The 25,092-nt window shown below is 39.7% G+C and overlaps 1 protein-coding gene across 1 annotated transcript in view; it reads right to left on the bottom strand.

Moving 5' to 3' along the window:
- The window catches only part of LY96 (lymphocyte antigen 96), a 33,078-nt gene that overhangs the window by 196 nt on the left and 7,790 nt on the right, over positions 1 to 25,092 (bottom strand). The window contains exons 2-4 of the mRNA XM_040262055.1: positions 16,477 to 16,566; positions 11,533 to 11,661; positions 854 to 906 (exon numbers count right to left, since the gene is read on the bottom strand). Coding sequence (XP_040117989.1) covers positions 854 to 906; positions 11,533 to 11,661; positions 16,477 to 16,566 — 272 coding nt within the window. The remainder of the gene's footprint in view (positions 1 to 853; positions 907 to 11,532; positions 11,662 to 16,476; positions 16,567 to 25,092) is intronic.

The following is a 25,092-nucleotide window of genomic DNA, read 5'->3' as shown; positions in this document are numbered from 1 at the left end:
TTGTCTTACTAGCAGAAAGCTACTTAATACTTTCTCAGTTTTCTAGACTAGCCTACAAAATTTTCAAACATTAGAAATATTGATAATTTGAAACAAAATATGTATTATTAATGTTTATTTTAAAATAGTTAACCAAAAGTGAAATGTACAAAGTTTCATTGCACTTCTAATGCAAATATCTAAAATTGCCCATCATTATTACTCATGGAGGCAGTTACTGAGTTACACACAATGGTCATGATAATGCTTGCACCCAGAGATTTTCATCATGTTAACAATGAGCATTTGCATTACTTTTAGCAACGTATGTCGGAATTTAAAAAGAGTTTTCTTGGGCTTTCCTTGTGGCACAGTGGTAAAGAATCCACCTGCCAGTGCAGGAGACATGGGTTTGATCCTTGGTCCAGGAAGACCCCACATGCCATGGAACAATTAAACCTGTGTGCCACAACTCCCAAGCCCACAGGTGTCAACTACTGAAACCTGCTTTAGGGCCCATACTCCACAACAAGAGAAGCCACCAAAATGAGAAGCCTACACACTATGACTAGACAGTAGCCCCCACTCATTGCAACTAGAGAAAAGCCTGCACAGCAACAAAGACCCAGCATAGCCAAAATTAAATAAAATTAATTTTTTTAAAAAGGGTTTCCTTTGGTGTAAGTTTTCTATTTTTCCATATTCTACAGAAAGAATAAATAGCAAAATACACAAAATCAAAAAAAGTTTAAAAAATCTTGAACATCTTAATCTTGAATCAATATTTTTAGAAGTTGTGGACTGCTTTTTTCAAATTCTTAACACATCTGTTACAACAAAACATTAAAGAAGTACAAAACAACTTGAACAATACCTTAGAAAATCGTATTCCCCTGAAGGAGAATTGTATTGTTGTGTTCACAGTCTCTGCAACCAAAATACAAAAAGTTATTGGCCAATATTAGGTAATTTTGTTTTTTTGTAGTATGACATGCATGCAGGAGATGTTAAGAGACACAAGTTCAATCCTTGGGTCAGGAAGATCCCCTGGAGGAGAGCATGGCAACCCACTCCAATATTCTTGCCTGGAGAATCCCATGGACAGAACAGCCTGGTGGGCTGCAGTCCATAAGGTTGCAAAGAGTCAGACATGACTGAAGCTACTTAGCACACACACACAGTATGATATGTACCTTTTATAATTTTACTACTGGCAAAAGTAATCCAAGCAAAATTGTAGAGAAATAACAAATCTTATCCCCCGTCTATGATTCCCCTGTGGCTTCCTCTGCCACCCTGAGCCCCTCTCAGTATCAGCCTGTATCTCATTCCCTAGTGGACACAAACTTGTAAGGCCCACTAGTCTCAATAATAAATGAATGAATGATGAACAAGCTAGCGCTAATATGCTTCATCCCACGTTACATGTGTGCATGTTTATTGTTGCTGCTTCTCAGCAAGAAATAATAAAGAAAAATCTTCCTAAAGGTGGAGGAGAGTTTTGGGAGACAGCCAGGATATCAAAGCTCCTTTCAACCCCACCGCTGAGAAGCCTAGGAAAGCAGTCACTGTTGAAATGGATAGTCATGGGCCTGGCCCCACAGAAGCTGTGGGAAACAGTTAGAAATTCGGGAAAAACCACTGATCCAGTCAGAAACAACAAAGGAGTGAACTTAAAGGGCAGGGATAGAAAGAAAAATGCTTTGAATCTCTAACAAAAGCAATAGTGACCAAAAATCTTTAAAATTTTTTTATTTATTTATTTTTATCTTTGGCTGTGCTGGGTCTTCATTCCTGCACAGGCTTTTCTCAAGTTGCAGTAAGCAGGGGCTACTCTCCAGCTGTGGTGCATGGGCTTCTCACTTCAGTGGTTTCTCTTATTGTAGAGTATGGGCCCTACAGCATGCAGGCTTCGGTAATTCACACACACGAGCTTAGTAGCTGTGGCACATGGGTTTTAGAACATAGGCTCAATAGTTGTGGTGCACAGGTTTAGTTGCTCTGAAGCATATGGGATCTTCTGGGACCAACAACTGAACCTGTATCTCCTGCATTGGCAGGCAGGTTCTTTACCACTGAGCCATCAGGAAAGCCCCAAAAATCTTTTTTAAAGTAGCAAGAATAGCCAAATGCAAACTATAATGATTACTGTTCTCTGAGTTGGCTAAAGACAATCCTTAAGAGCAAATGATTGAATAATGTCTGCATCTATACCTTCTTTTTCCCAAATAAGGATTTATTTATTTGCTTCTGGGAGTATTCTTATTAGGGGTGCTCATACATTGAGAAAATTGGCTCTTGAATTCAGTAAAGTGACCATATCTTAACGATCTCAGGATCTTTCATTTAAGATTAATCAAATTCAAATTTAATAGTTCAACAAATATTTATTGAAAGCCTACTCCCTACACCAGGGACTGGGGAGACAAGGTTAGTACAATACCATCCTTCCCCTCAAAGAGTTAAACTCTCCTGGAACACAGACATGCAAATAAACCAGTACAACTTCACTGTGCAATGAAACGATGCAGTAAGGATGAAGGCAGGATAGTTTTTTATTAAGAGTGATACTTCTGGGGCCTGACCTGCTTGAATTTTAATCCCAGCTCCTCTACTTATTCAGTATATGACCTTGGGCAAGTTACTTAACTTGTCTGTGCCTCAGCGAAATGACAATGGATAATAACGTCTATTTCATAAGATTACTATGAGGGTGTCGAGTGAAAAAAATGCACAACCTATAGTTGAGAACTATATTTTATACGGTAGACGTACTGAGGACTTAAGCCCAGAACACAGCCTCTCAGATAGCTCAAAGGAGCTCCAAAGAGATAAGGAAGGAGCCAGAATACATAGGAATTCTTGCAAAAAAAAAAAAAAGCTGAGGTAGTTGGAACATCAAAAGATTCCTATTAAAGAAAATCTAGATGTTCCTATTAAAGAACATCTCAGGTTCATGAATTTAGCACTTTTCTATGTATGGGAAGATGTTCATCGAATCTTTCCTTTGATATGCACCTCAGATATGCCCTAGATCCGAGGGCCAGTATCGTGGGCCAGTATCTTGTTCTCTCCATCCTCAATCCCCTCACAGTCTACTTTAGAGGGAAGGGGTGGGAGCAGCTGCAGTGGCTGATGGATTAATGGCCACAGTAGCCTCTGTTTACTGATATGGCAGGTGACATTCTTTGTAGACGAAGAGCTACAGAGTTAGTACATGTAAGTGCTCAGAACAATGTCTCATTAAATATTATTAACATTCAAATATTATCTATTATAATATTAAATGTTACTCCTTTCTACAACCCCCATCTTGTGAATAATAATGATGATGTTATTATCAATGATGTTATTAATATTCTCATTGGTGTTAATGTTATTATGACAATTGAACTGACATAAAAGATGGGAAGGTAGGTAGGGGGTATATTCCAGGTGGTTGGAAAAAGAGGAGCAAAGGCAGGAAGGTGAAAATCAATATTCTGATAGTTTACAGGTATGCCTGAAAGGGGCTCAGTGTCATTAAAGCAAAGAAGCAGCAAGAGTGCGAAGAAGTAAAATTGAAGAAGTTAGCACAAATTGACTCAGACTCCACGGGAAGAGAATGGTGGTGATGGGGAAACAACCAAGGGTGTGAATTAGTCAGATTTTGTTTAGAGAGTTGAGTCACATGACTGTGCAGTAGCTGGATTTAAGGGGACACTGAAAGTCAGGGAGACCAGTCAGAGCCCAGGAGGCAGTGATAACGGTGAAGAGACAGGAGGTAAAGACCTCTCATGACCTCTACCCCAGGTAACCTCCCTCATCACGCTCTACCTAGTTATCCTGCTGCTTTCCTTGAGAGCATGTACTATAAAATGAACCTTATTTCATTTTCCTCTTTATCTTCTTTCTTGACTTAGTGACCATCTTATTTCCTCCACTGCTCTACAAACTCCATGAGGACAGGGGCTGTGCTTTGGTCACTTCTGAATTTCCAGCTCTTGGTACTACCTGGTCCCTGCATACCTGGCTCTAAGACCAGTTACGTAATTTGCAAGGCTAAGCACAAAATGAAAATAGGGACCCAGGGACTTCCCTGATGGTCTAGGGGCTAAGACTCCACTCCCAGTGTAGAGGGCCCAGGTTTGATTTGATCCCTGGTCAGGCAACCAGATTCTACAGGCCACAACAGACCCAGCACAGCCAAATAACCAACTAAATGTATTTTTAAAAAAGAAAGAAAATGGGAAGGGGCACTTATTTAGAAAGCTGGGGAAACATCCATTAAAGATACTAAAATATAAAGTTTTCCCCCTCTTTCATAGTCTATCTTTCTCCCTCTAAATTTGCCATGATAGTTTTTTAATCTTTTTTTCTTTCAGTTTTACTGAGATGTAATTGACACAGCACAGAAGTTTATGATGTAGAGCATAACAACTTAACTTACACACGGTGCTAAATAATTACCACAGTAATTCATCACCTCATAAAACCAAAAATAGTCTTTTTTCCCTTGTGATAAGAGCTTTCAGGATCTACTCTCTTAGCAACTTACAAAGAAACCACACAGCAGTGCTAACTACAGTTACTGCCATAGTTTTAATTTGCTATTTGATCTATTCAAAATAAAACAAAATTTTAAATTATTAGCATGAATTTTACCATTCCTCTTTATATTGTATAATGTCAACTGTAAACACAAATATCAGAGCATTTAACTCCAAGGCAGAATCACTGAAGTTTCACAATTTGTATTTCATGGCTCACCCCCAGAAAGTGCCTGAAGTTGGTCAGAAGAAACTGTTACAAGCCAGACTCAGAAAATTCAGAAGGAGGTTGAGAAGGTCCTCCAGGCATAGAAGAATCTGTGGCAATGTTCCCTGCACAAGGTAAGTGTAGAAGTTCGCAGTCACCCAGGGGCTGCTCCATAATGATGGGAGATGGCGTGAGAGTAGGGGAAACCTGTGCAAACTGTGGGCCTGACAACTAGTTGACAGGATCCCCCTGCTGCTGCCAGATGCCTCATACTCCAGAGGAGGGCTGCTGCTGCTGCTAAGTCGCTTCAGTCGTGCCCGACCCTGTGAGACCCCATAGACGGCAACTCACCAGGCTCCCCTGTCCCTGGGATTCTCCAGGCAAGAACACTGGAGTGGGTTGCCATTTCCTTCTCCAATGCATGAAGTGAAAAGTGAAAGTGAAGTCGCTCAGTCGTATCTGACTCTGAGAGACCCCATGGACTGCAGCCTACCAGGCTCCTCTGTCCATGGGATTTTCCAGGCAAGAGTACTGGAGTGGGGTGCCATTGCCTTCTCCTCCAGAGGAGGGCAGGGAAGCCAAATCAGGCATCTTTCTCTACCACAGGCCTGCAGACCCACACATGACCCTCAAAAGCTTTGCAACCTCCCTAAACTACCTCCATAAGTTACCTGCTGTAGGGGAGACCGTCTGGTCCTCATCTAGTCACCCACTAAACAGTGCCACGGTGCGGCCAGTCCAGGTGGGATGGTCACTGCCATACCTCACCCCAGACACTGCAGGACACTGTGCCTGACCCTGACCCTCCCAGCTCCAGGCCTCTACCAGGGGTAGAGGGTAACAGGTGCCACCAGGTGGGACAAGATGGGGGATGCCAGGAAGGGACCAGGGTGCTAACAGGGCAGTGAACAGCAGGAAACCAAGAACCTGTCCTGGCTGGGTGGGCACATATACCACTGTCCCATCACACTTTGTATACAAAACACACACTCAAAGATAAAATGACTAAGAATCTCAAGACTGCGATCCCAGAATAGTAAAGCCCAAATGTGAAGACCTCCTGAGTATACGGCCCTGGTTGTAAAGTGAACACTGCCAACTTTGTAAGAGAGAGTGATGGATGGGACTACAGTTTGAGGAAGAAATCAAGAGTAGCTCCTAAGGGACTTTTCTGATGGTTAAGAACCCGTGCTTCCACTGCAAGGGGCATGGGTTTGATCCCTGGTCAGGGAACTAAGAATCTGCATGCTGCATGGTGCAGCCCAAAAAAAAGTAACTCCCAAATTTCTATTTGGGAAATTTGCCTGAATGTCTACCAGGTCAGGTGAGGAGAAGGAGCTCTAACCTCTTCTGTGGGGCAGCCCTCTTTTTCAACTGTTTTTCTTTCCAAGAAAGACATATCTCCCATTCTCCTCTTATAGGTAGGTAATGTGAAGCCTCTTGAAGAAGTCAAGACAGAAACAAGGCAGAGTCAGAGAAAAGGAAGACAGAACCTCAGCTTAGACTCTTCTCTGCTCTTCCCAAAAGGTATCCACCTAGCTCACTGGTGGTCCAGTCCCGGTTTCCCTGCAACTATGCAGCACATAGGACCCAAGCCTCAGACGGTGTTATGGGTTGCAAAGTGTCCCCCCAACAGATATTCAAGTCTAAACCCCCAGTACCTTGAACACAGACTTATTTGGAAATAGGATTTTTGCCGATGGTCAAGTTAAGATGAGGTAATTAAGGTGGGTCCTAATTGAATATGGGTGTGTCCTTATACGGAGAAGGCAATGGCAGCCCACTCCATTACTCTTGCCTGGAAAATCCCATGGCTGGAGGAGCCTGGTAGGCTGCAGTCCATGGGGTCACAAAGAGTCAGATATGACTGAGCAACTTCACTTTCACTTTTCACTTTCATGCATTGGAGAAGGAAATGGCAACCCACTCCAGTGTTCTTGCCTGGAGAATCCCAGGGACAGGGGAGCCTGGTGGGCTGCCGTCTCTGGGGTCGCACAGAGTCGGACAAGACTGAAGTGACTTAGCAGCAGCAGCAGCAGTGTCCTTATAAAAAGGGGTAATTTGGACATGCAGACCAACATGTATAGAGGGAAGACCACACAAGGAGATACAGGAGAAAGATGGTCATCTACAAGGCAAGAATCTCCTCAGGCCCCCTGAGCTAGGAGGGAGGCCTGGAGCAGATACTTCCTAATCAAGAGGCTTCAGGGGAAGCACAATCCTGCCAACACCCTGGTCTCTGACTTCTAGCTTCCAGAGCTGTTAGACCATAATCTGTTGTTCTAAGCCATCCAATTCTTGGTACTTTGTTACAGAAACCCTAGCGAAATCCTGAAAACAGGGCTAACAGACATTAAATTTAAAATGCCTTTGAAATATCCATTTATTTATTCAAAAATGTGTTTTTTAAAGAAATGAAGATATGTGTGTGTGTGTTTATGTGTAAGAAGTGGAAAGATTATGTGTAATTTTTATCTCCAGTTCAGTTCAGTTCAGTCATTCAGTCGTGTCCGACTCTTTGCGACCCCATGAACCGCACGCAGCACACCAAGCCTCCCTGACCATCACAAACTCGTGGAGTCCATACAAACCCACGTCCATTGAGTCAGTGATGCCATCCAGCCATCTCATCCTCTGTCATCCCCTTCTCTCCTGCCCTCAATCTTTGCCAGCATCAGGGTCTTTTCAAATGTGTCAGCTCTTTGCATCAGGTGGCCAAAGTATTGGGGTTTCAGCTTTAACATCAATCCTTCCAATGAACACCCAGGACTGATCTCCTTTAGGATGGACTGGTTGGAACTCCTCTTAGTCCAAGGGACTAGCAAGAGTCTTCTCCAACACCACAGTTCAAAAGCATCAATTCTTCGGCACTCAGCTTTCTTCACAGTCCAGCTCTCACATCCATACATGACCACTGGAAAAATCATAGCCTTGACTAGACGGACCTTTGTTGGCAAAGTAATGTCTCTGCTTTTTAATATGCTGTCTAGGCTGGTCATAACTTTCCTTCCAAGGAGTAAGCGTCTTTTAATTTCATGGCTGCAATCACTGTCTGCAGTGATGTTGGAGCCCAGAAAAATAAAGTCAGCCACTGTTTCCACTGTTTCCCCATCTATTTCCCATGAAGTGATGGGACCGGATGCCATGATTTTAGTTTTCTGAATGTTGAGCTTTAAGCCAACCTTTTCACTCTCCTCTTTCACTTTCATCAAGAGGCTTTTGAGTTCCTCTTCGCTTTCTGCCATAAGGGTGGTATCATCTGCATATCTGAGGTAATTGATATTTCTCCCAGCAATCTTGATTCCAGCCTGTGCTTCCTCCAGCCCAGCATTTTCTTGACGTACTCTGTATATAAGTTAAATAAGCAGGGTGACAATATACAGACTTCACGTACTCCTTTTCCTGTTTGGAACCAGTCTGTCATTCCATGTCCAGTTCTGACTGTTGCTTCCTGACCTGCATACAGATTTCTCAAGAGGCAGGTCAGGTGGTCTGGTATTCCCATCTCTTTAGGAATTTTCCACAGTTTATTCACTTGCGCATATTTTCCAAGTATCACATCCTAAAAATGTATGACCTTTGTAACAACAACAAGTCGTTGAGTATGTTCCTTACTCATTTGATTTGCGAAATTTCAAAGGTCTGTTGATAGCATCAATGCTTCTTAAATCAGAATGTCCTGACCTCTAAGCCCATGTACTTAGCTGCCAAGTGAGTTTCTTTATCTGAATGTTCCCAAATTACCTTGATCCCAACATGCCAAACCAGAACCCACTATCTCTCTCTTTAAAAATCTGTCCCTTCCTTTTACACACATCATTTCCAATCATGGCACGTCTATCCATCCAATCAACACCCTGGAGCAGTTCTTGGTTTATTTGATGTTTACCTGCCACATCAAATCAGTCAGCAGTCCCACCACTCCTGTCTCCCAAAATACTCTCTTTGGTCTCCTTCTCTTTACTCCCAGGGCCTCCCTCATGGTCCCTGACACAGCCTCCCAGCTGCATTTCCTTCCATCCAAGTTTCTTACCTCAGCCAAAACCCACCTCCTTCTGAGACAGGCTGGGACCTGGGAACCTTTGCTATAGTACCTACACCTGGACAAATGTCTCCTCTAGCAACAAAACAGAAAGAAACTATAAGGGACTAAAAATAATTGCAAGCATGCACAGTTGGGGCAAATTATGCACAATAGGATACAAAAAGGCCAAAAAACCCAACTGCCATTTGTGAAGAGCCAGGAGCAAAAACAGGGTATTGCACTTTTGTCCCCTGCACTCAACACCACCAAAGGAGTAGGCAAACTACCTAAGTAACTCCTCTGTCCTATCCCGGTGGGTTAGGTGCTCAGTCATGTCCACCTCTTTGCTACCCAATGGACTGTAGCCACCCCCACCCCCACAGGCTCCTCTTGTCCATGGAATTCTCCAAGCAAGAATACTGGAGTGGGTAACCATTTCTTTCTCCAGGGGCTCTTCCTACTCTCAGTCCATATAAGGAACCAGCTGGTTCCTCCTCAAAGAGTGAGCAAAGGAATTTGTTACTTATTTTCACTTCCCCTGGCTGCAAGCAGGGGCCCCAATGAAGATCTGCCTGAATTTCCTGCCTAGCCTCTTATCGTGGATAACACTTCAACAGGGACACTAGTTATCTGCAAAAATGGAAACCTTGTTGGGTCACCCCTACCCACTAACAACAAGATTCAGGCAGGTATTTAACCCATGATTTACACTACCCTGGCCCCTTTTCTAGGCTCATCTCCAATTTCCCACAAATACATTCTGCTAGAGCTACAAAAAAGCTACTCTCCAGGGACTTCCCTGGTGGTCCAATGGCTAAGACTCCAATTCAGGGGCCCTGGGTTTGATCCCTGGTCAGGGAAGTTGATCCCTGGTCAGGGAAGTTGCACTAAGACCCAGTGCAGCCAAATAATTAAATGAAAACTTTTTTGAAAAAGCTACTCTCCAAATAAACTATATTCTTTCCTGGCTAGACAAGTTTGCATATGCTGTTTCATCTCAGGGAATGTCCTTTTTCCTTACTCTCTAGGGTTCTTAGATTTAAGACTCTCATAAAATAGTCTCTGAAGCCTCATGAGTTCTCCTGTCCCAGTAAGTTGATAACTATGCAATTAAAACTAAGAGCATATAATCTATTAGCATTTATGACATTTCATTGTAACATTTGTTACCATGACTATCTTTCCCAGAACAAGGTGACCTGAAGAAAGAGAACCTACGGATGGACTTTGAATCACCACAACCGAAATCATGATTTGCTCAGATTAAGTTCAGCAGATGTTTGTGGAAGGAAGGGAGGGGAAGTGGGAAGAAGCAGGCAGTCTGGGTTGAGTCTGATACATCTTCAATCATAAAAAAGTGAGACTTTGAAAATTCATGTAAGTGTCAACATAATCCCACAGAGATTAAGTAATTATAAAACTGTTGTATGAGAGAAAAGGACACTTTTTAAACAGTAATCTGCCAAGAGAATATCTTTCACTTTTTTGTTGTCATTGTTGCTTTTTTGGTGTTTTTTGGGGGGTGGGTTTTGGCCATGTCATGCAGCTTGTGGAAACTTGGTTCCTTGATCAGCTATCAAACGCACAATACCTGCAGTAGAAATGCAGAGCACTGACCACAGAACCACCAGAGAATTCCCAGGGATTTCTTTCAAAGAGAAAGAAAGTATGGTCCAGAGGAAGAGCAGTTCTTAGAGGCTACTCTATTACCAGATCTCCAAAAGACCAAGGGCACATTGCTAAACCACTGTAGACACTGGTTTCCTCCCTTATAAAAATGACAGGACTATAAAGTCAGGAACAAAAATGCATACTTAATCACCATAATTCTTGAATTCTCACACTGAGCACGCTACTAAAAATTTTTTTAAACACAGATTCTCTAATTTTATCCTTAAAGCCACATAAAATAGGTTTCCTTGTCCCCATTTCTCAGAGGAGGAAAGTGAGGTTGAGAGAAGTTAACTAACACCCAAGGCCACATTGCTGGTCAGCGGAAAAGCTGGGACACTGGCTCAGGTCTTTATAACTCTGAACCCAGACTCATAACAATGCCAGTTTCACAATCTGTATGTGGGTTGGGGGTGGCAGACAAGTTAGAGACGAGGAGAGATGGTTGGTTGGGAGACATATCTTAAAGCTTCATTTGTGTAGCAAGAGATTAATTCACTTAAAAACATTTTGTTTGGGGAAGGGGGCATGCTGCTGTGTTGTGGGATCTTAGTTTCCTAACCTGGGGTAGACTTTTCTAATTGTTTATGCTTTCCAATTTTTAGTAATGTGAAAATATAATATATAGAATTTTTTAACTATTTAAAATACTACCTTAAAAATTATTATGGAAAAATTCATAGGTTTGCAATAAGTGATCTTTAAGGTCCTAAACTTTGAAATTTTATGATTCTGTGAATAACTCCAGGTGAAAAAGAGGGAAAAAAGACATTGAAGGAATCAATGTAACTGCATAGAAAAAGCTACTGTGTTTTTATGAAAAATAAGAAATGCAATGTTTAGAAAACAAGAGCCATAACAAAGGGTAAACGTACAACGTTAATCTAAACAAGGTAAAAATTTCAATATCTCTTCAAACACACCCAAATAAGTGGCATCTTAATAATAATCCAATAACATAATTGTAAAATGTTGTTTAAGCTGTTAAAAGAAAAAAATTGGGTGGAAATGAAGAATTATTATTAGAAAAGGAACTTGACGTTTTTAAAGTATTTAATTTTCACAGCACTCTCATAAGACATTATATTCTATTCTGAGAGTAATGTGAATTGAATGCTTACCTCCCTTCAGAGCTCTGCAAAAGGAAAAATCATCATCATATCCTCGGCAAATAACTTCTTTGCGCAATGGGAAATTCATGTACTTAGTAGATAGATAGATATTGAAGTACAAGCTCTTTATATCTCTTCCTTAAAGAGAAAAAAATTCATTAGCCCTTCAAAAACGGTATTTTTTATAAATGTTTAATAACCAACATAGACTGTATACTTAAAATATGCTTTGTGCTTTCCCTACATTATTTCACTTAATCATCATAACTACCTGTAATATAGATATCATTATCCTGCTTTGTAGGTGAGAAAACTGGAGTCCTGAGAGGCCCACTAGTCGACTGTAATCAAATACAATGTTCCACAGTGAGAATTATCTGTGCTATGCCAAACAAAGAAGAATCTATACTTTTGAGAAAACTATCAAACTGAAAACACAAAATTTCCAATTGTTGTCACAGTTCCACTAGGAGATTCAAAAGAAAGGGAAGGGAGAGGAAGTAACAATAATCATAATCAACTCATGCCCACGTTTTAGTAGTTTTGATGAAAGATTTCTTGGAGGATAAAATTGAACCCGTTGATTACAACTTAAATAGATCAACTTTTTATTATTTCCTTATGACTCTCCTTATTACCAATGAACATGGAAAATTCCAGGAAGAAATGCATTTGGCTCATCTCTTCTAAGTTATTCAGTTGGCCCAACTGGACAAGATATACAATCTCTTTTATAATGAAAACAAGTATCGTAACCACTCCTTTGTGGAAAATATTTTCCTAATAAGGTCACCATGACTCACTGCAGCCACAGTAAAAACAAAAAAATTTTCTATCTTTACCTTGAACTTGACTATGCTTAACAGAACTGTCACCTCCTTTCTCAAAACACTGTTCTTCCTTTGGTGTTGGTGCTGCCATTGACTCATTTTTCTTAGGGTTCTAACTTCAGTGCTTCTTAATTTCACACTGCACACTCTCCCCAGCTTTAAATACCACAAAGGGTAATAACTTCTAAATCATAGTGTTTGGTTTCAACTTTTCTTTTGAGCACCTGTCCTCTGTCCTCCTTCAGTATCTCTACTCAAATGTCACTTATTACCACCCCCAATAGATCTCAAATTGATTTCCTCATCTTCATTACCAAATCAGCACTAGAATTCTTAATCCTGGTAAATTCTACTGGCCTCCCTGGTAAATTCTACTGGCCTCCTTTCATCCCCATTAATTAATTAATTAATTATCGCTCAGTTGTGTCCGACTCTTTGCGACCCCATGGACTGTAGCCTATCAGGCTCTTCCGTCCATGGGATTTTCCAGGCAAGAGTGCTGGAGTGGATTGCCATTTCCTTCTCCAGGGGATCTTCCCAACCCAGGACCACCATCTTACTGCAGTTCCTCATTACTCTGAGCCTACAGTACCAGCAAACTTCCTTGTTTGTCTCCATTTCTCTACTTTCAGGGTTAAATGTAGAGAAGGAGAACATCATACAGTCTGTTTCAAATAGCGGCCCTCATGGTCCACTCGATGGACTTGGACCTGAACCTCTCTCAAAGCAGGAATGTGTATGGAAGTTGAAGACCTGTTTTCATGGGGGATGTCTTGAGAAAAAGGCACATGGTAGCATGGCATCCAATGACGATGCAGAACAAAGAACCTTCTTCCATTTCTGTGTGGAACACACTGATTCTAGGCTTCAGTTGTTCCAAGAAAGAAAGTGTTGCTTTGACATCTCAATACTTTACATCTTGAGAAGCTTCTTGCCCTTAGACATCACTGTGGTCCTGTTAGAGTTCACTGTGGTCACTGTGAACAATGGCTGAAGTGAAGTATCACTTGCGTGCCTCAGCAGGTCAGGGATATCAATATGGGTATTGGAGTGAGAGACTGGGACATGGTGGCTCTTGGGCCTTCGGTAAAGAGGACTGTTTTTGAGCTCACCTATGACAACTTTGGGAACTTCTGGAAATAACTTTGAGGAAGGTGTATGATCCAGCTGTATTTGTCAATTAGTTAATAGTGACACACAATTCTATTAGCAAGGCTATGAAGTCTTAAAATAAATGATTTCCATTCCTAACCTCTTTTTGGTTCAAGATTACGGTTATAGCTCTTACTGAATTTAAGCAGAGATAGGGCCACAAAAATACGGTTGATTTCTATTAATATGGCCCACAATTTCACACAGATGTTCTAGTATATTCTAGGGAAACCTGAGTCATAAAAGGAAAGCATTATAAAAAATATGACCAAATAATACTTTAATTACTAAATTAATATAATGTCACATAAATGTCATATCTACTAAATGATTAAAGTATTTGTGGTGGCCTTGGAGGTGTACTGCTCAAAACTCCCTTCCAAAGAATCTATGAGGAGGAGGGCAGCAGGCAGAGAGCCTCCAGCTACTGCACTTTCAGAGACCAGATGCTCACAGTCTGCTCCTGTAACGACGGTAACACTAGAACCAGTCCACTCCTGCCTGTCATGGGACACGTGTGACACACAGAAGGCTCCCCACTTACCTTGCTGAGGGTGTCTCAGGGATTCATTTTAATCTGATGATCATCTTACCAAATTCTCCTTTCTTCTCTCTCATTTCAAAACTATTAGGCCAATCCAATACCTCAATCTGAATCTTCTCCTTGCCTGCTCTGGCTTCCTCTTTCCTTTACTGTTCATAAGAATTTCCCTCCCCGACCCCCACACCCTGCAAAAAATCCCTTGTATGTCTAATTCTTTCTTGGTATCTGAGTTTCAGAGAACCCTAAGTAAAACTGTGTTGTATTATTATTACTTGGATCTGGAAGGTCTGCTTCCTGTGTCTAAGGGCAATGGGTTTACTTGAAAATGAGGTCATTCATTATGTAAATAATCACTTCTGCAAACACACACAAATACCACAAAGGTATTTGTGGTGTGTGGGGTAGAGCACACCACACAGACCAGAAAACAAAACCTGAGAAAAAGAGGAAGAAATTGTAGGGCTTTCATTGGGCAAACATTTACATTATGTTAGGGGATTAAGGGATACATGCTACTATGTGTAAAATAAGCAACAAGGATATACCACACAGCACAGGGAAATATAGCTATTACTCTGTAATAACTTTAAATGAATTATAATCTATAAAAGTACTGAAACACTATGTTGTACATCTGAAATTACTATAATATTGTAAATCAACTATACTTCAGTAAAAAAATAAGTTTAGATTATTGCTTTCACCCTTGGCTAAGAAAGTAGAGCAAACAGTTCATTATTCTTTCCTCTGTGCTACCACTAAGCCTTATTGCTATCATTTCATTTATGGTAATATATTATCTACAGCTCTGTCTCTCCTATTGCACTGAGAGATTCTTGAAGGTCAAGAGAATGTCTTATTTACCAATGAATTTACAGTACATACCATAATATTTGAAATAAACTACACAATTACTCAGTATTTTTAAATGAATAAATTAATGCAGAAACAAAGTGTCAGGATACAGGTTAAATGATTAGATGCAGGAAAATTAAAACATAAGTTTATTGTCTATCATTTCTGGATTCTCAACTACTCTTTTTCCTATAAGCTGGAGAACTAAACTCAGTAATAAATGTTTCTTAAGCTTATTTATATAAAAGCACTTTTTAAAAGTATAAACTCCAAATATAAGCTAGGATGTAAATGATAATGGTGATGATGAAAAACAATAATGACAATGACGATGATTATAACTGAAGTTTCCTGGGATCTTTACAGGCCACAACTGACTGGTAGGAAAGGATGAAAGTTGGTTTGGGGGGATTTTTTTGGCTATGCTGTGTCTTCACTGCTGCATGTGATCTTCCTCTAGTTGTGGCAAGCAGGGGCTTCTCATTGCAGTGGCTTCTCTTGTGGCAGAGTATGGGCCCTAGAGGCATACGGGTTCACAAGCTCTAGAGCACAGATTCAGTAGTTGTGGTGCACAGACTTAGTTTCACTGTGGCTTGTGGGATCTTGTCTGACCAACCAGAGATCGCACCCATGTCTCCTGCATTGGCAGGCAGATTGTTAACCTCTGGACCACCAGAGAAGTCCCAGGAAGAAAGTTTTATGAATTTTCATGGAGCCTTAGATCCAGCCCAATGCTATCACCATCATCTAATTAACTTTTACTAAGATGATAGCAAATAAAATCATAAAGAGGAAAAAGAAGAAATAACACAAAATGAAGCAAAAAGCATTGCTTCTTTTCATATCATTATCACCACTTTTTTTTTTTAAGTTCACCTTTAGGGAAAAAAGAAGTCCTGGATTACTCATATACAAATCTTTGACTCATGAAAACCCAACTTTACTTATCAGCTGAATAGCTAATAACTGACAAAGGATATAGGTAGTAGATGGTTAGAAGTTTCAAATTGTTTCCATTTTTACCATGCCATTATATATAATCCCTCTGTATGAGTGTGAGCAAGCCTAGTGACTTGATTCTAAGAAATAGAAAATAGCAAAGATAATAGGGTGGCACTTTCATCATTGGGCTATATAAGACTGTGACTTCTATCTTGTTAGCTAACTGTCCCCCTTGTTAATTTCAAGGACACAAGAAGCTATGTTGCAAAGGCCCAGAGAGCAAGGAACTGAAAGCTGGCCAACAGCCAGACAGAAACTGAACACTGTCAACAACCACCTGAGCTTAGAAGTGGGTTCTTTCCTAGTTGAGCCTTCAGAAGAAACCCTGGCCAACATCGTGACTGCAGCCTTGGGGGAGACCTAAAGCTGACACAGCTAAGCCATGGCCAGACTACCGACACACAAAGACTGTGAGATAAAGAATATGTATTGTTTTAAGCCATTACGATTATGATAATTTGTTACATAGCAATAGAAAACTAATACACATACATTTAGAACTTCATCATTTATCACTGATATTTATGGTGCCCTTTTAATTGATCTACAAGAACAAAATTTTGGACTTACTTGGAATGTAGTAGAGATAGAGTATTCCACGGCTTCCCTTCAATGTTATACAGGGCTCAGAACGTATTGAAATAGGAAATTTCAAGTTATCTAAATGAAATAAAGAAAATGTCAATAAAATTAAAATAATTTAAGTCATTTATAATAAGTATTCTGAATATCAGTGCCCCCCTCCAAAACTACCTTTTCCATTAAAATTTTATAATGAGCAAAATTGAGAGTAGTTAAAAATATCGTCCTCCCCAGAAGAGTGAAGTCAGCCAGGTGGCAGATAAAGTCTTCCTTCCCCCTACAAACACACCAATACAGCAACAATTTATAGACAATTTCCCTTTGTGAGAAATCGGAAACCAACCAACAGTTTCCTGCATCCCAGAGAATGTAAAACCAGACTCACCAAGTCAGTAGTGAGGTTCAAGACATCTCTCATCAGAGACACTGCTCCTGGCTTAGCATAATGAGGAAGAGATACCCTACCCCTCAACTTCACTCAGAAGGGAAGAGATGGTTCATGCATTTAGAGCCCCAAATTTTCCAAGGAGATCCCCAGAGGACTAAATAAAGAAAGTCTGAATGCTCTTAGAACTGGTAAGGAGACTGAATCAGCAACTGCAAATTCCCCAAAGAAAAGTCCAGGGCCAGATGTCTCCACAGGAGAATTCTACCAAACATTTAGGTCAGAATTAACACCAATTCTCAAACTGTCCCCCTAAAAACGAAGGAGAGGGCACACTTCCAAACTCATTTTATAAGACTAGCATTGTAAAGCCAGACAAAGACACCACAAGAAAAGAAAATTATAAACCAATATCCCTGATGAATTTACATGCAAAAATCCTCACAAAATACTAGCAAATTGAATTCAATAGCACATTAAGAGGATCACACACCATGACTAAAAGGCATTTTTACCTGGGATGCAAAGGATAGTCCAACATACAAAAATCAATTAAATGATATACCACATTAATAGATTGAAGAATAAAAACCACATGACCATCTCAATAGACAACAAAATTCAACACCTTTTCGTGATAAAAACTCCCAACAAACTTTAATTAGAGGAAATGGCCTCAACATAATGAAGGCTATATATGGAAAGTTCATAGCTAATATCATACCCAACAATGAAAAATTGAAAGTTTTTCCTCTAAGATCAGGAGCAAGACAGGGATACTCACTCTCAACAGTACTGCAAATCCTAGCCAGATGAATTACATAAGAACAATAAATAAAAGGCATCCACACCAGAAAGGAAAAAGTAAAATTTTCTGTTTGCAGATGGCAAATTTTATATATAGAAAACCCTAAAGACTCCATTAAAAATTGTCAGAACTAATAAAAAAATTCAATAAAGTTACAGGATACAATATCAAAATACAAAATATCAGTTGCATTTCTATACACTAATAATGAACTATACAAAAAGGAAATTAGGAGAACAATCCCACTTACACTATCACCAAGATTATAAAATATCTAGGATTAAACTTACTTAAGAAGGTAAAAGACTTGTGTGTTGAAAACTACAAAACATTGATGAAAGAAATTAAACAAGGCACAAACAAATTTAAAAAAAATCTTATGTTCATTGAGCTTCCCTTGTGGCTCAGCTGGTAAAGAATCTGCCTGCAATGCAGGAGACCTGGGTTCAATCCCTGGGTTGGGAAGGTCCCCTGGAGAAGGGAATGACTACCCACTCCAGGATTTTGACCTGGAGAATTCCATGGCAGAGGAGCTGACAGGCTACAGTCCATGGGGTGGCAAAGAGTCGGGCATGACTGAGCAACTTTCACTTCACTTCCTTGCTTAGAAGAAGTAATGCTATTAGAATGTCCATTTTATGCAAAGCAATCTACAGAATCAATGCATTTCTATCAAAATCTCAATGACATTTTTTTACAGAAATAGAAAAAACAACTCTAAAATTCATATGTATGGCACCATAAGGATGATAAATTTGAGAAAGAGGAACAAATCTGGAAGCATCACATTTTCTGATTTCAAACTATATAGCAAAGCTATAGTAATCAAAATAGTATGTAGTGTAAAAAAATATGGCCATATAGACCAGTGGAACTTATCAGAGAACCCAGAAATAAATCCACATGTATTCTGCAAACAAATCTTTGACAAGGATGCCAAAAATGCACAATATTTAAAGGAAAGTCTCTTCAACAAATGGTGCTGGGAAAACATGCAAAAGAATGAAACTGGACCTTTACCTTATACCACAAACAAGAGCCAGTTCAAAGGAGATTAAAGACTTAAACATAAGATTCAAAACTATAAAAACCCTAGAAGAAAACACAGGGGAAAAACTTTATGACATTGGATTTTACAATGATTTAATGGATATGACACCAAAACAAAGGCTGCAAAAATATAAATAAACAAGTGGGACTATATCAAACCAAAAATCTTCTGTACAGAAAAGGAAACAATCAACAGAGTAAAAAGACACCCTATGGAGTGGGAGAAAATACTTTCAAACCATATATCTGATACAGTGTGGATCTCCAAAATATATAAGGAATTCCAAAAATTCAATTGTATTGAAACTAACATCTGATTTTAAAATGAGCTAAGGACTTGAATGTACATTTCTTCAAAGAAAATATGCAAATGACCAATAGGTATAGGAAAAAATGCTTGTCACTAAGCATCAGAAAAATGCAAATCATGAAACCAGAAAGAGATGTCACCTCGCACCTCTTTTCTTGTTTTGATAGTAGTCAGATTGGCTACTATCAATAAAAGAAAAGAAAGATGACGAAAGTTGAAAAGGATGTGGAGAAACTGGAATGTTTGCACATTGCTTGTAGGAATGCAAAAGGATACAACTACTATAAAAAACAATATGGAGATTCCTCAGAAAAAATTAAAAATATTACTACCATGTGATCCAGCAAACCTACTTCTGAGTCAGTTCAGCTCAGTTCAGTCACTCAGTCGTGTCTGACTCTTTTCAACCCCATGAATCGCAGCACGCCAGACCTCCCTGTCCATCACCAACTCCCGGAGTTAACCCAAACTCGTGTCCATCGAGTTGGTGATGCCATCCAGCCATCTCATCCTCTGTAGTCCCCATCTCCTCCTGCTCCCAATCCCTCCCAGCATCAGAGTCTTTTCCAGTGAGTCCTTATCCAAAATAACTGAAATCAGGATCTTGAAGAGACATTAGCATTCCTACATTCATCGTAGCACTATTCACAATATCCAAGGTGTGGTAACAACCTAAATGTCCATCAACAGATGTATGCATAAAGAAAATGTGGTATATACATACAATGGGATACTATTTAACCTTTTTTAAAAAAGGAAATTTTGCAATATGCTACAATATGAATGAACCTCGAGAACATTATGCTAAAGGACATAAGCCAGTCACATAAGGACACATACTGCATAATTCCATGTACCTAAAACAGTCAAATTCATAGAATCAGAGAGTGGCTAGTAGTTGCCAGGGGAAGGAGAAATGGGGAGTAACTAATCACTGGCATAGAGTTTCAGTCAAGCAAGTGACTAAGCTCTAGAGATCTGCTATACAACTTCATGCCCACGGTCAACAATAATGTACACTCAAAAATTTAAGAGGGTAGATCCCAGGTAAAGTGTTCCTACCACAGTAAAATAAAATTTAAAATTCTGTACAAATACAAAAAAAAAAAAAAAATCTCCCTATAATGTAAATAGATTAGTGTTTTAGTCCCCTTATAGTGAAAGTGAAATCACTCAGTCGTGTCTGACTCTTTGCGACCCCATGGACTGTAGCCTACCAGGCTCCTCCCTCCACAGGATTCTCCAGGCAAGAGTACTGGAGTGGGTTGCCATTTCCTTCTCCAGGGGATCTTCCTGACCCAGGGTCGATGCTTTAACCTCTGAGCCACCTGGGAAGCCCTTATATTGTTAAGATGTAGTTTGAAGGTAGTGAACTACTTTAAATTGTGTGGAAATGGGTGAACTCAAAATATATTTTCATAAAATTACTTGTTCCATTTTCATACTTTTTAACCTGTTCTTTTCTACATTGCTCTTCTTTTCTCTACTCTCCTTTTTGTATGTTCCACTGGTTAAAAATAGAAAATACACATCAAGTAGAGTTCTAGTAAATGTTAAGTGATTGAATACATGAATGAATGAATGAGTTAATAAACAAATCTTCCTAAATAAGAAATTTCAAGAAAAGCTTATAAAAGCACCGAGGAGGAGGAGAAAGAGACTAAACCAGTTTTATTTAATTTGCCCCTAAATGCAACCCTTAAAAATTAATGTTAACATCTCTCATTCAATGAATTGACTTTCCCTGCAATAAAATTCTCACAGAATGAGCTATATTAACAGTCATTTCACCAAATCATGGATGTTGACAAATACTTGATGAAAGATGCTCATTCCTGGGACAATTATGACCAAAGAAAAACACCCCAAATCTTACATAGATGAAATTTGAGGACATTATGCTAAATTAGACAAAGAAAGACAAACACTATATGACTTCACTTTTATGTGGAATCTGAAAAACAAACAAACACAGAAAACACACTAAAACAAACTCAGAAAACAGACTGGTGGTTGCCAGAAGCAGGGGGTGGAAGGTGGGAGAAATGAGTGGAAGGGGTCAAAAGGTACAAACTTCAGTAATAAAATAAGTAAGTAATGGGGATATAATGTACAGCATGGTGACTATAGTTAATAATACTATTTTGCATATTTAAAGGTTACTAAGAAAATAGATCTTTTGGGGGCTTGTGGGAGGAACATGCTTGTGGCTTTCAGATTCTTGGTGCCCCAATCAGGGGATGAACCTGGGTCACCACAATGAAAGTGCTGAGTCCTGAATACTGGACTGCCATGGAATTTCAAAAAAAAGGTAGATCTTAAAAGTTTTCAGCATAAGAAAAGAGATTTGGTAACCTATGTGAGGTGTGCGTGCTAAGTCACTTCGGTCATGTCCAACTCTTTGCGATCCTATGAACTGTAGCCCACTGGCTCCTCTGTCCAGGGGATTCTCCAGACAAGAATACTGGAGTGGGTTGCCATGCCCTCCTCCAGGGGATCTTCCCAACCCATGTGTCTCTTATGTCTCCTGAATTGGCAGATGGGTTCTTTACTACTAGCACCACCTGGGAAGGCCAACTATGTGAAGTGATGGATGCTAACTAAATTTATCATGGTGCTCATGTCACAGTATATACAGATATCAAATCACATTGTATACGTGAAACTGTTATAATGTTATATATCAATTATATCTCAAGTTTTTAAAAAATGCTCAGAGGTGAGTGAATAAATATTAATTCTCAGTCACTAAGTCATGTCCGATTCTTTTGCGACCCCATGGACTGTAGCCCACCAGGCTCTTCTGTCCATGGGATTTCCCAGGCAAGACCACTGGATGGATTACCATTTCCTTCTCCAGGGGATCTTGCCAATCCAGGGATCTAACCCACATCTCATGCTTTGGCAGCCGGTTTCTTTACTGTTGAGCTACCAGAGAAACCCAACTGAATAAATACTGTGCATCTATTTATTGAATTAATGTAAAGTCATTAAACCTCTGGTGACTCAAATGGTAAAAAACCCACCTGCAATACAGAAGACCCAGGTTTGATCCCTGGGTTGGGAAGTTCCCCTGGAGAAGGAAATGGCCACCCCCTCCAGTATTCTTGACTGGAGAATTCCATGGACAGAAGAGCCTTGTGGACTACAGTCCATGGGGTCACAAAGAGTCGGACAAGACTAAGTGACTAACACTTTCACTTTCCACTTTCAAAGTCATTTAAATAAATTTTTAGGATATTTAATGATACAGATGTTTGTGGCATACTATCAGCTTTTAAAGCTGCTGGTTACCCAACAATATACCCAATATGATTCCATTTTTACTGTTTTTAACATGTTATTATACACCTAAAAGAATATTTACCAAAATAAGAAATTGTTCATAATGGTTAACTCTTAACTGATTGACTTATGTGCCTTATTGTCTTCTTTTCCACCTAGATTTTTGAAGGTTTGCATAATTAGTATACTTATTCACTCTCTTACCATTGAAAAGGTTGACATGGTATTTAAACATGGGCACTTTCACGTGCATTGCCAAGCACAGTGCAATGTGTCTCTTCTTTCTCAGTGATAAGCTTGTAGAAAACCATCAGAGCAAGCCAATCAAGACCCTGGAGTAAAGCTGGGAACGAGTTAAAAGCAGTGAATCACCAGGACCAATTGTCATAAGGGCAATTCTCCACTTTCAGTTAAGGTTCCTAATGTCTGAAGTTGGTCTGATTATGATGAAACCATCAAGTCAATCCAATCAGACAAATGGTCAGAATACCTCTATAGGTGCTCACTATTGAGCCAGCACCACAGCAAGGCAGGGTGGAGTATAGAAGTGTAAGCTTAATGTTTACATCAGGAAGCCTAAGATTTTTCTAGAAAGACAAGACCACCATACATTTTAAAAAAATTAGATGTAAGACTCAAAAAAATCACATAACAGCATATAATAAGTGATTTATTTATTTGCAAAGGTTTGGGAACTAATGTAAAATAGTTTCATTACTTTAAAGTCACCATGTTTATGGTAAAATTCTACATTTGGTTTAATAAATATAGAAAGTAATGACCAGGTCCAGCATAGAATAAGAGCTTCCAGGTTCCCCTGCAAATGTATCAGCATTGCTAATCCATTGTAGCACTTTTCCCCTGAGCTCTGCCTTAGAATCCTTCTTAACATTCCAGGCAACTGTAGTTAGCACATGAAATGAAATCAGTGCCACTCTTGAGTGTCAGCAGTAAGTACTACTGGAGATCACGAGAAAAAGCATTGGTTGGAGCTGAACTATCACAGCACTTCATTTTACTCCTTTAACAGGATTTCCATTACATAAATATACAGTTCCTTCTGACAGGCATGACCTTGTCCTCATCAGTCTGTAAACTCCTTCACATGCCTTCAATATGTACTCAAATATCAACAATTCTGTTAAACCTTCCTTGACTCCTCCACATCTTCCCAGCCCAACAGCCACAAACACACTGTCATTCACAGTACTTGATCATCCTTGAATGGTCATTCAAAATGTTTACTACAGTTATTTGCTCACTCATCATTCTTCTTTGTAAAAATAGTGCAAGCCTTGAGGGAAGGAAGCACATCTCTATTCATTTTGCCTCTGGCACATAGCTCACTGTAAATAATAAATGTGTGCTTATTCACTTCTTAGCACCAAATATTGTTCTAGGCACTACAGAAACAATGAACAATTGATAAGTGCACATTCTAGTAAAGAAATCTAACAGGGCCATGAGAGAAAGACTGAGTAGGGACAGAGAAGTTGGGGGAGTGGCAGTGGGTAGAGATACCTCAACTACAGTATCCATTAAGTGAGTGACAGGAAGCAACCAACTCTGTGGCCGTTGTGATCAGGAATGCAGATTCAGAGGTGACAATGACTTTGATATGTTCAAGCCACAAAAATAAACATGCATATATATACAAATGTTTCATGAGATACATATAATAGGCAAATTCACAGAGACAGAAAGTAGAGTAGAGGTTATCAGGGACTAAGGGGAGGAAGAAACAGGGAGTTACTTTTTAACGGGTACAGAGTTTCTGTTTGAAATGATGAAAAATTCTGAAAATTGGTGATAGTTGCAAAGCAATGTGAATGTATTTAATATCATTGAATTGTACACTTTAAAAGTGTAAGTTTTATGCTTATGTTGGTAATACAAATAATGATAGTAATAATAATATAGGTCAATGTAAATGGAAAATAATAGGGGGTGGGAATCATAGGAATCAGACAGGTAGGCAGGGCCATCTTGAAGGGTCTTAGAGGCCTTGGTATAAAGTTCGGATTTCATTCTAACTGTAGTGAAAAGCCACTGGGGGTTTTAAGCAATCAAAATAGTCTTATGTAACTTATTTACATTTTCAAAAGATCTCTCTGGTCTCCATGGTGAGAACTGATTGTATGGAGGAAGGAATTAAAATGGAGAGAGGCTGGTTTAAGAGGATGTTGCAGAGGCCAGAGAAAAGAGATGAGGAAGGCATAAGTGGTGAGCAGTGGACAGTGGAAAATGGTTGGCTTTAATTATTTACAGTGGCCAAGACATGGAAGCAACCTAAATGACCACTGACAGAGGAATGGATAAAGAAGATATGGTAGGACATGGAAACAACCTAGATGTCCATCAGCAGATGAATGGATAAGAAAGCTGTGGTACATATACACAATGGAGTATTACTCAGCTGTTAAAAAGAACACATTTGAATCAGTTCTGATGAGATGGATGAAACTGGAGCCAATTATACAGAGTGAAGTAAGCCAGAAAGAAAAACACCAATACAGTATACTAACACATATATATGGAATTTAGAAAGATGGCAATGATGACCCTGTATGCAGGACAGCAAAAAAGACACAGATGTGTATAGCGGACTTTTGGACTCAGTGGGAGAGGGAGAGGGTGAGATGACTTGGGAGAATGGTATTGAAACATGTATAATATCATGTAAGAATCGAATTGCCAGTCTATGTCCGATGGAGGATATGGCACGCTTGGGGCTGGTACGCGGGGATGACCCAGAGAGATGTTGTG

The sequence above is a fragment of the Oryx dammah genome, unplaced genomic scaffold (assembly GCF_014754425.2).
Source record: "Oryx dammah isolate SB20612 unplaced genomic scaffold, SCBI_Odam_1.1 HiC_scaffold_19, whole genome shotgun sequence".
In the NCBI taxonomy this organism is placed as follows: Eukaryota; Metazoa; Chordata; class Mammalia; order Artiodactyla; family Bovidae; genus Oryx; species Oryx dammah.
The sequence above is the reverse complement of the archived record's forward strand: the minus strand, read 5'-3'. Positions and strand labels throughout refer to the sequence as shown.